At 39.5% G+C, this 12,659-nt stretch overlaps 1 protein-coding gene across 2 annotated transcripts in view; it reads left to right on the forward strand.

Annotated features, from left to right (window-relative positions):
• Positions 1–8,539: 8,539 nt before the first annotated feature.
• The window catches only part of abl2 (c-abl oncogene 2, non-receptor tyrosine kinase), a 144,780-nt gene continuing 140,660 nt past the window's right edge, over positions 8,540–12,659 (forward strand). For both annotated transcript variants that reach the window (XM_063064003.1, XM_063064006.1), the window contains exon 1: positions 8,540–9,057. In XM_063064003.1, the coding sequence (XP_062920073.1) occupies positions 8,886–9,057 (172 nt within the window). In that variant the 5' untranslated portion in view covers positions 8,540–8,885. The remainder of the gene's footprint in view (positions 9,058–12,659) is intronic.

Raw genomic sequence — 12,659 nt, forward strand, 5'->3', positions numbered from 1 at the left:
TTAATTTAATGGGAACTCGAAGAGCATTTTTTCCCCACAGAGAAGTCGGTATATATGTGGAATGAACTGCTAGAGGAAGTAGATGAGGCAGGTGCAATAACAAATTTTAAAACCCAGTTGGACAAGTATGCAGATTAGGAGGTTATGGGCCACATGCTAGTATATGGGACTGGGTTAAATGGGCATCTTGGTCAGCATGGTCTAGTTGGGCTGAAAGGACTGTTTCCAGGTTCTGTGATTCCATGCTCTGTAAATCAGATCATTCAAACGTTTGCTTTCTCTGCCATAGATCTGTACCAATTCCTGTTCAGCTCTGTACTTGTTCATCTACACTGGTCAAGAAACATATTGATTTTCAGATTTTCTCTGTTGGCTTCAAGCCACTCTATGCTCTCACTTTTGTCCTTCTCTGTAATCTCCTCTAGCCCTATAGCTTTAAGATGTGTTCACTCTTCCTGTCCTGGACTTTGCAGATCCCTGAATTTAATGACTCTACCACTGACACCCATGCCTTCAGTTGCCTTCGTCTAAATGTACATTTTCTCCAGAAGATACTCATTAGCGATCGTCAGTGTGGCTTTATGTGGGGGAGGGCTTGCCTCACAAATTTGAATAAGCTTATTGAAGAGGTGATGAAAATGATTGTTGAGGGGAGCAGGTTGGATGTTGTCTCCATGGACTTTGCTGAAGCATTTGACAAGATCCCTCCTGGTAGGCTGGTTCAGGAGAGATCCATGGTGAGTCGGTAATTTAGATGCAAAATTGGCTTGGTCAAAGAAGAGACGATAGTGGAGAGGGTATAGACGAGGATCGGTCGGACGTTGCCAGGAACATAGAGTATTAGTCACAAGGAGAGTTTTGATAAACTTTGATTGATTTCCCTGAAGCATCAGAAGCTGAGGGGCAAACCTGGTAGAAGTAGATAAAATTATCACAAGCATAGGTAGGGTCAGAGTCATTTTTTCCAGGGTGAAAATGTCAAATACCACAGCACCTAGGTAAATGGTGAAAGGGAGAAAATTGAAAGGAGATATGTAAGGCGATACAGAGACAGTGGTGGGTACTCACAGCAATTGCCAGGGGAGGTGGTAAAAACAACCATGATAGCTATGCTTAGGAGTCATTTTGAAAGATACATGAACAGAGGCATGCAAGTGGAACTTGTTACATTGGCATCATGCTGGTGCAGACCTGGTGAGCTGAAGGTCCTGACCCTGTGTTCTATGGTTCTATATCTATGTTCTATGTCGTACACTAGTTATATTTTAGAATAGGTGCTCTTCCATTAAATAAACGTTTGCCTCCACACAGGCAAACAACCGAATGAGCAAAAGAATTTGATATATTTCTCTTTCGGTTAAATTATGGGTAGCAACATCACATAAAATGTTTTGGCTGAAATATTGCCAGAACCGAGTTATACTATTTAAACTACAAGGGTGGGGGGAACGTCGACTCAGACCATGAGAGGCCTGCGTCGGGCATTTTCATGCCTTACAAGGGCAGATTGGAAGTCTGTGTGGGGCACCACTCCTCGCACAGGCTAGAGCAATGTGTGGTTAAGTGCCTTGCTCAAGGACACAAACACGCTGCCACAGCTGAGGCTCGAACTAGCAACCTTGAGGTAACTAGAAGAATGCCTTAACCACTTGGCCCCGTACCCAACACACTACAAAAGTGGGTCTAAAATCATGACTGATCGCTGCAATGTAAAGAAAAGGAGCAGGACTCAGCCATCTGCCCCTTCAATTCTATTCTGCCATTGACCAACATCACAGTTAATCTACCTCAGCACCATTTTCCAACACTGTCACCATATCCCTTTAATTTCTTCAAAGCTCTGAAATCTATTGATGCCTGCTTTGACTGAAGTCAGTGGCTGAGCCTCCACAGACCCTCCACGTAGAGAATTCCACAGGTTTGCTGCCCTCTCAACGAAGAATAAATCTCTCCATATTCTCAGTCCCGAATGGCAGATGGAGAATGTTGGGCAGGTAAGTAATTAGATGATGAGAGATAAGGAACCATGGGAAGCACAGTTCGTCACATGTAAGTACCACCTAGTTTCTTTATCAATCGTAGCCAATCAAATCTCTCTGCAGTCTTCCTGTACTTACACACAAATACCACCCAGCTTTATAACATCAGGAGACCTGGATTAATAACAATCAATACCCTCATCTAAGTGATTAACATGGATTGTAAATAGAATGACGATCAAATAATCAAAATAAGAGCTATGGCATGCACAGTGAATTTCATGAGAACATGACAGTGCCACTCAACCCTGCCATTCAAAAGATGATGGCTGATATTCTACCTCAATGCTATTTTCCTTATCTGATCCTAAAACCCTTGATTCCTTTAATATTTAAAAGCCTGTCGATCTCTGTTCTTGTGTTTACTCATCAATTGACCATCCACAGCATCCCCTGGGTAGACAATTCCAAAGTTTCATTATCTTCTGGGTAACGATGTTCCTTTTTACTTCACTTCTGAATGGACAATCCCCTAATGTTGAGCTCCCGCTTCTGGACAGAGCAGCCAGGCGAAGTATCATGCCTGTTTTTACCCCATCAAGCCACAAGAAAGTAGCATCCATCATCAAGGTCTCCCACCAGCCAAGCCATGTTCTCTTCTTGCTGATGCCATTAGTAAGATGGTACAGGAGCCTCAGGACCCACACCACCTGGTTCAAGAACAGTTCTTACCCCTCAACCATCAGGCTTTTGAGCCAGAGTGGATAACTTCACTGAACTCTTCCCACAACCCATAAACTCACTTTCATGGACTCTTCATCTCATGTTCTCGATATTTATTGGTTCTTTCTTTCTTTCTTTCTTCTTCTTCTACTTCGTTCGTATTTGCACAGTTTATTGTCTTTTGCACATTGATTGTTTGTCCATCCCGTTAGGTGCAGTCTTTCATTGATTCTATTGTTTCTTGGATTTACTGTGTATGCCCGCAAGAAAATGAATCTCAAGGTTATATATGGTGACGTTTATGTACTTTGAACTTTGAACCTGTGGACTATTTTTCAAGGATTCTACAACTCATGTTCTTGATAGTATTTATGTATTTAATTTTGTATTTGCGGAGTTTGTCTTCTTTTGCACATTAATTATTTGTCACTCTTTGTCTGTAGGTTTTCATTGATTTTGTTGTTTTTCTTTGTTCTACTGTGAATATCTGCAAGAAAATGAATCTCTGGGTAGTATATAGTAACATATACATACTTTGGTAATAAATTTACTTTGAACTTTGATCAAGGGATTTTATATTGATCTGCCCTCTCCATTGACTCTTTTAAGTCCAGGCTCAAAACTTACCTTTATTCACTAGCATTTGAATCTTCCTGATGTGGCTAATTTTTGGCTTGTGCCTATGCTTATGTGTTGTTTATTTTGTGCCTATAAGCTGTGTGCCTTGTTGTTTATATCTGTGTTTCTTGTATTTGTGATTTTAGTTACCTGTTATGGTTTGTACAACACTTTGGTCAACATGGGTTGTTTTTAAATGTGTTTTATAAAAAAATTTGCCTTGACTTATTCTTTTCAGCCCTTGAGGAAAGGTCTAATTTGTTTACTCTCTCCACTTTGGACAAACTCTCCCATTCCCAGGTATAAATCTGGTAAGCATTAATTTCACTTTCTCAATGGCAAGTATATCCTTGTGTAGGGATTTAGACCTGCAGACAATATTTCATATTCAGTTTAATCACGGCTTGAGCTTGCCCATGGCCTGTTGGTTGATTGATTAACCTTGCACAAATGATAGCTTAATTCTCATTTATTTTTAAGAACTGTTTTGAGCATCCATTCTCTAAATTTGCCGTGGATAGTTAAGGTTCATATTTGTAGAATAAAGTCTCTTACAAAAATGTGATAATTGTTGATACAATGTCTACCAACTATACTGCTCAGAAAGGATCAATTTAAATTTTGCATGAAGAAAATCCTCAGAGATTTAAAAGTATACTTTTTTTCTTTTTTCATTCGACTAATCTTCCTATTCCAACATTTGACTCCAATTGACCCTCTGTCATTTTTGTGTTTCTTTCTCAATCAGGTCCTATTGAGTGTAAAGCGCAGATTCAAATATCGCTGTGATGATTGTACGTTCTAGTACTGATTGTTTGGCGACAATAAAGTATAAAGTAAAGTATTGGTTAAGAATATAATCAGTTGGTACCATCATGCAAATTGCAGAAATCCTTCTGTCCCCTCTGTTCACAGTTCCACCAAGCTGCTGGACAAAATAGATTCATTTAGAAGTCTGCAGCAAGATGTCAAATGATGCACATCTGGAGTTAATAATGATGTTTGGAGCTGATTCTGGGCTCAGACTAAATTTTTTGCAATCTTTGCTTGAATTTTTAAGATGGGCCTTTTTAAAAGAATTTTAGCTGTGTTTTTGTTCACCTGTCCTCTGATGTTGGTTAAGGTAAAGCAATAGAAATGGTTGTTGCAGATACTGGAGAGTGAATACAGTACCACAGTCAGGGACACACAGGTTTCACTTCTGCTTATTCAATCATGAGGAAATCGGGGCTCTATTCCAAGTTAGTACTTTACTTAAGAGCCTTTACTGGCCCAGTTACCACTTGCTGAAACAGTGATTTCTGCCGATTTCTAAAAATGCCTACTGCCATAAAACCATCAAGATAAAGTGCAGGCAGATAATTGCTTCAACCTGAATATTAAGTAGATCTGTTCCTCGTGTTGATATCTAAGTTGTTGTTGCTTCAATCTATTCTCCACAATTTGAAAACCAATATGAAGCACTAACTGCTTTTAACAGCCTATAGCAAGATCTGAACCTTAGACCTTCTAGATCTGTACAGTTTGGTCATAATGGATAACACCCTCATTCACTGTTCTTTGAGAATCAAACTGGCACCAACACACCCACTTCACGGGCAATTTATATCTAATTTAATAATTTATTCAATCCAGGAAAATGGAAATCTGATTGAATCACATTCTGTCCACATTTAGTTTTCAGAGCTGTTTCCAATCTTTAAAGTCATTGCCTTTGTCTGATTTACATCCTTAGTTTTGTCTTGTTTCTCATTAAAACAAGGGTAATTTTTGTGCCTTTGCTAAACCAAGGAAACATAATCCTGATAAGAAGCCCTCTTATCAGGTGTAAAAGTCGTATTAAATTCATGCTCATTCCTTTGAATGGTAAGCCTGGAACATGGATACAGCTCATGGCAAAAATAAAATTGGGTATTATTTTATATTATTACTCCCATTTAACACTGACAACACTGTAATTTTGTTGACCAATTGTACGTTTATTATAAAGTTAATTCAATGCGCATTACTTTGAAGTTTGGTTCCTTAAGGTTGTTATGGCCAGGAGTGGTAGTAGGGACAAGCTCTCACTACCTATTAAGTGCTCCCAATCGCATGCAACTCAAATAGCCTCTGGGAACCAAGTCCAGCTCCTGGCCTTCATGTGTGGATTAGTTACTAAGCCCAGTGGAACTGTTTCTATTGACAGGAGAAGGGGCAAAGGTGGGCTACTGGCACCTTAAAACCAGTCACTTCAGGCAGATAACACACACAAAATGCTGGTGGAACAGAGCAGACCAGGCAGCATCCATAGGAAGAAGCACAGTTGACGTTTCAGGCCAAGACCCTTCATCAGGCAGATGGGGCTTGTCAGTCATGGTTGGCAGCTCATTTTGGAGAAGGAAAACTCTGATCTCAAACCTCTACTGACTTGCAGCTATACCCATTCATGAGGAAGGCTTCAGGAGTAAAGGAGGGAAAAATCCAGAGCTGGAGTCCCTAAGGCAATGTTATGTTGAGTTCAATGCCATCTGGGAACTCCTGCGATGCTGTTGGTGCCAAACTGTAACGGTGTCTGTAGTTCCTTTGGATTCATCAGATGCATGGTGAGGGGGAGCTTGCTACATGGGCAACAGCTTGTTCTCCATGTTGTGTTGTCCTGGCTTGCGTATCTAGACAGCTAGGACACAACATCCTTGGTTGATTCTGTTGGATAGAAGCCTCAAAGTTTGAAGAATTGGCAGAAATGTATATGAATTTATATACATAATTCTTGGAAGTTTAGGTATCATCATAAACTATCACTTGTTATAGGTCCAGAAGCTCATCTGGGAGATAATAATCTATCATGTCTATTTTGATCCATTTGGATTTAGATAAACCAAGAGATTCAAAAATATAGGGCAGTCACAGCTTTCGTAGTACATGAAAGCTATAAAATGCACACTTTGACATGAAGGGAATCAGGAAAACTATTGATGCTGACAAAGCATTAACTTTAAATCTGCAAAAGAAAATACTTATAAAGTGAAAGGACAAGACAACTGAACACAAGGGAAGGAGAAAATATGGATTATTTTCACTTGGTTGTCTTTCACAGTTCAACCATTTCTCAAAGCATGTATAGACAAATCAAGTACTTGCCTTCCAAATGAGTTTTACATTTGCATTAAAGATAATCTGACATGCTTAGTTTACTTGAATTCCAGCAAAACAATTGTGAATAATATCAACAGTCCTTCTGAGATTAAAATTTACATTTCAAAATGATTGTTGTGGAAGCCCATAATGGCACAAAGTTGTCCGACCAGAAAGATCTCAAGGGCACGACCGCTCCCTCATTCATCAATCCTTATCCATCCCAATAAACCTCCCACCCAATCTTCCTATCTGCCTGTTTTGTCCCATTGGGAAATGTAGAACAATATTGTTATATCTCAGTTGATATCAGTCACTACTTAATCACAAATCCAACTGAAACTTATATTGCAGATTTACTTTTTACCTTCTCTTTACTGATTTATATTATTTAATAAATACGACCAAGTTTCAGGGACTTTCTTCCCAGTTGAAACAATACTTTATCCTAGAAATAATAATGGTACTACTTGTTTTTCATTGCACTGTTCTGATTGTTAGAATGTATCTGAATCTCACGGGACTGGAACTGGCCACATCATAAAAATGAAGCCTGAGTAGATTATGATGTGTAGGTCAGCATCCTGTTGAAAAAAAAACTATCAAAAAAGCCAAGAAGGAAACCATTTAATCCATTATATCTATGATGGTTCTTGGAAATAATTAACCAATTATTGCCATTTCCCTGCTGTTTCCTCAACAGTTCTTTCATCATAAATATCTGAGCAATTTTTTGAATGTTCTCAATGAATCGTTTCCACCATTCTTTCAGGCTACATTTCAGATTACTTCCATCATTTTAAAGACAGCAAATATACCCCTTTAAGCTTTTCCCTGAAATACATTTCAATCTCTTGCATTGATCTGAAACCTTCCAATACCAAATAGCTTGATTTTGAGCCATTCAAGTTCCATGTCAATAGAAATATCTCATGAAGCTCCTGATAAATTATTATAAGGCTTTCCGTATTGCCTCCTGGTTGTCCAAGAGGCTGTTGAAATCTACATTGTTACATTCACACTACCCGAATACCAGACCAACAAAGGAGCCTAACCATATCTCCTTAAACTCAGTGGTTTTACTGTTTCCAAATCCCATACATTCAACATCCCAGAAAGTACCATTGATCAAACATCTGCAAGGAACAAAACAGAAAATGCTGAAACCTATCAGCAGGTTGGGCAGCATCCATTGAAAGAATCTTCCTAGAGATGCTGCCTGCCTGCTGCATTCACCAGCAACTTTGATGTGTGTTGCTTGAATTTCCAGCATCTGCAGATTTCCTCGTGTTTGTGTTTTTAAATCCATTGAAAGAAATTTAGTTAATATTTTGGACATTTCAGATCAAAGGCTCTTCATCAGAAGGTGGTCACCATGTTTTGTACTTCCAAAACAATTTCGAGCAAGGCACTTTTAAATATTTATTGGAGGTGTTAAGGTATTATTAATTCAGGTTTTTAATGAACGCGCATTGAATTGTTACATTGGTAATACTGTATATAATTTTAGGTGCTCATTTTTTGTTGTAAAATATTGTGATTGAAATATTGTATGGAAATGAGAACAGAAATAGCTGAGCAGAGATTACATTTTGGGAGTCTAAATACTTCCCGATATTTAAATTAAAAAGTGCAAAATAATCCAGGTCACTGATTCTGGACAGGGCAGCATAATCTCTGAAACGTATTCTGTACTTTCAAAGTCAGAACTACAATTATATTGTTAGGTAAAATGATAAATATCCTTGAAATAAAGAAAAAATGCTGGAAATAGTATATCAGCTAGCATATGTGAAATAAATAAAAACAGATTTAAGTATCAGCTCCAATAATATTCCGTTTAAATCATCACTCGCTGTTTTCTCTTTACGGACGCTGTCTGTCCCTGCGAGTATTATCTGCATCTGCAATATCTTGCTTTCGGTTTTGACTCCTGCGCAAATCCCTGTCACTGAACGATCGGTTGGAACTACCAGCTGCTGAACTGTTTGGAGAGCCGTCTCGGAGAATCTCGGACGACCAAGGACGACGTGCAGCTTGGAGGACCAGCTCGGAGGACCGTGAAGAGAGCGCCTCGTTGTGGCTCAGGGCAAGGCGGTTGCAGTGGGACTGCAGGACGGGGGCGGATGCGGAGTTGGAGCCGGCTGTTGTGTGGAAGCTCGTATGGTGGGTGACTGGGCTCCCTCCGGAGCGCTTCCCGCGACTGCTGCTTCGTGTCGGCGCTGAAGGGACAACAAGCCGCTACCGTCTCCCCCGTCCGCCGAGGGTAGCGGTCCGGCACCCGGTCGCCACGCTACCTGTAAAGCCCCGTAGGGAGAGGGGGCCGGGCCGGGCCGGCAGCGACACAATAACCCGGCCGAGAAGCAAAAGAATACACCGAGGGAGGATGTAAAGGAAACGGTTCTGAAAGAGGAGGATTCGGGGCAGACGCTCTTGGAGAGGCCGGGGATGGGGCAGCAGCAGGGCCGCGTCGGCGGCACTGCTCTCGCTGGTGCTAGTGGAGAGACAGCCCAGCCAGGCAGGGGTAGGGTTGGCACGGCGAGGCCCGGACATGGGGGTAGGAGAAGAGAAGCAATAGCCAGGGGCAATGAGGCTGCCTGCAACATCTTCACTCACCATGGTAAGCGTGCAGTTGTTCATATCCTGGGAAACGTGTCTCTGAGGCAGAAACCTATCCAACTGTCTTTAATTACTGTACTTACACAGACCAATGCATCCCCCTTTGTTGTTATTTCCTCCTTCAGTTGCCTGTTATGTGTTAAACAATAATATCCCACATGAATATTCTCCTTAGTAAGTCAATGTAGTAAAATGTATGAAATTCAATTCAACTGCAAGAAGATATTTTAATACATTCCATGGCCTTTGTACTCCACCTTTGGACAACCACTGTTTTCACTTGGGTTTGTCATAGATATTTGTGGGTTGCTGATCGCAGTTGTCATGTGTATTAATGAATATTTAAAGATGGGGAGTGTGTCAAATTGTGGTGCTGATTGTCCCTTTATCATCTTTTTAAATTACTTGAGCTAATGGGAAAACATTCTAGATGCTATTATTGATTTACAGGACATTGCTTATATGGAGTAAAGCTTGTGAACTTCATTTTGTAGAATAACTCTTTTATGGGTTGATTTGGTCGTCTGAAGTTTGGCAAGAGAAATAAAGCTTGAGTGTGCCAATTGTCGCAGTCTTCAGTGTCTTTGGTAACCTGAATAAAGTTTGGGCGCAGTGACAAAGGAAAAACAGATGTTCTTATAAGTTGCGTGATGGTTGTTTTGTTCAGTCAGTGCAGTGGCCTTTGGTGATTTTCAGAAACATTTCCCTCAAGTTCCAATAATTTTCACAAAGTTTCCAAGATATCTATTGTTTCTCAAAGTTGTAATTAACTCCCATGAACTATGGTGATCCAGAAATTTATTTTCTTCAGTGTGGTATCCTGCTTGTCTTTCAATGTGATGATTTTCTTATTTATTCAGGAAATGACTCTTAAACAGTTTCTGTCTCTGTGCGTCTCCCAACCTTGCACTTAGTGAGATTCATGCAATCTTATTTTCAAATTTTGTACTGTCATAAAATTGGATGTGAGCAAATGTCACTGATTATAAACAATTAACAATTTCCGATACAACTCGGTGATATTTAACAGTGGAAGGCGCAAGACTGTTTTATTATTTTGCCATATTTCTCTGTACTGCATCTGTAGGGCTTAGTGATGGTAGGGCACTGGCAAATTGTTCATGCAGACTCCTGCTTAATCACATTGGGAAAACAGTGTTAATTAGTTTTAAGCTTCCATGGGAGAGAGAATAGTAGATGGTTGTTCGGGCAGTGGATTAACTGAATATTGCAAAATGCAATCTGTTGTGGATCTACTGCTGTCATTGTGTGGTCTAGAAGAATGAAGGGAAAAAGGCCGAGGTTTGCAAGCATAGATTCAAAGTTAATATCTAAGAGAACGTGAGAAGCAGAGGATGATTGGGTTCACTAGGAAGCATCGAAACAGTTTCACACTGCAAATGGCAACCTTGGTTGCAGATTGGCAGCTTCAACCTGATTCTCTTTATTGTGGCACAGATGGATGAGGTAAGAGGTGATGAGACAAGTCAATAATGAACAAAACCATTTCAGTTTTATTTGGAATACCACTGAGAGTTTGTATTAACTGTGTTTAAACCTTGTATTATGACTTGGGAAGGTTGGTCTTGGCGATTAATATCATGCCATAATGATATTAATCTGATTCAATGACAAAAGCTTTAGGTAACTTCGGTAGTCCTGATTTGAGAAGAAAGGAGTAATTTGGGGTATCAATGCCAAGTGAAGTTAATATTGTAATTATTTTTAAGACAATTACCTCTCCAGAGGTATTTACCCATAGTTGTAAGGGTGGATGACAAAAATTTTAAGAGCCATGAAATAAGATTTTTGGGAGACTCTTGAACACTCTACACAATGCAAGATAGGTAATAATTGGACCCATTTTCATTTACAGGTTTGAAGAAAAATCAGGTAAAGATCGGATTAGAGGGTGGTAGGAATGGGTATCATAAGCGAAGTTTCCTCAGAAGGATTGACTTTTGCTTTTACATGGTGTGCGTCATACAAGTTGACGGGAAGGACATTGGTTGGCCTGACAAGTTTAAACTGTCATCAGATTAGATCTTCCCTTGTTTGGCTGATGGAATTGAGTTAGTTTGTTGTGGCAAGCATGGGCCTGATTTTTGATCAATGTGATTCAAAGGTGATTTTTTTTTTGTTTTTGTTTGCAGAAACCATTAAATATTTTTCTTTGTTTTTTTTAACACTCAGTATTGAAACATGTAGATATATGGAACACCTCTACAAAAATGTAACCAGCTGGATAAATTAATAAAACAGATTGGAACTTCATTGCTGCTTTGGGCTAAATTTTACTCAGTTTTGTTAATGGGGAATAAACAATTAGTGTCTGTCACAATGTATTTTGTTACATCTCATAATCTGCATCTGTCCAGTGATTTCACAATAATTTAGAGCTGCAATACTATAAAAGTTGTGAGAGAGTGAACCAGTCTTTATACATGTGTAAATATTACAGATTTATTTTGTATGATTGTTTTCTTTCTTTAGCTTTTACCAAGGGGATTGCCTAAGATCAGGAAGTTGTCCCACAGGTGCCGACTTGTTAATAAGCAGAACAGAGCTGGGCCATTCTGATTTTGGAAGGAGAAAATTATTTGAGCTTCCTACATTAGGTGAGGATAGGAGTGATTGTGGGTGGGAAATTGAAAATTGAGGGCTGGGGTCAAGCAACAAGTGTTGTGACAACGTTGTAATTGCCCAGATCTACATTCTCAACACAGTAACACTTTGAAAATTATAATTTGTTATCAATATTTGCACAGTTTTTCCAACCAATTGTGGAGTTTGACCATGGCTGCATTTGCTTATGTTGAACCTCGTAAGAACAGCTAAATCCACATTGAATTGTGTGTCAGCAGAATGCGTCTGCTATTTTATTATGCATCCTCTCAAATTGGTCTGTTTTCTGCTTTAGTCATCCTTGACGCAAGGTGTGTTATTGAATCTTTGTTGTGCTGCCTTATGGTGAGCAAAATCAGTCTAATGGCTTCTTCAGCTGTAGCTGAAGTAGATTAAATTGTGAACTATTTATAATATGTTAGTTTTGAAGCAGACCACTAATGTTGCAAGATGAAATACATATATTTATATGTGTACAGGGCTGCTAAGTTTAAACATTGAATGTAAAACAGTACAGGACCGTAACAGGCCTATCAGCCCATAACGTTGTGCCACACTAATTATATTGATTTAGTTGGACATTTGATTACTAATCCTTTCTGCCCACACAATGTCCATATCCTTCCTTTTCTGGACAGTCATCTACAAATTTAAAACCCTCTTGAACTCATCTATTTTATTTGCCTTCACCATCAACCATACAGTGCATTCAGTGCACATTTCCTGTGAACTTACCCCATCACCTTAAATGCATATCCTCTTGTACTAGACACTTCAACTCTGGGGGGAAAGATACTGGCTATCTATCTAAAGTTCTCATAATTTTATAAACCTCTAGGAGATCTCCAGAGAAGACAAACTAAGTTTGTTCAGTCTTTCCTTATAGCACTTGCCCTCTAATCCAGACAGCATCTGGTAAACCTCTTCTGCACCCTCTCCAAGGCCTCCATATCCTTATAATGGGGTGACCAAAACTGA

Source organism: Mobula hypostoma, chromosome 12 (assembly GCF_963921235.1).
Source record: "Mobula hypostoma chromosome 12, sMobHyp1.1, whole genome shotgun sequence".
Taxonomy (NCBI): domain Eukaryota; kingdom Metazoa; phylum Chordata; class Chondrichthyes; order Myliobatiformes; family Myliobatidae; genus Mobula; species Mobula hypostoma.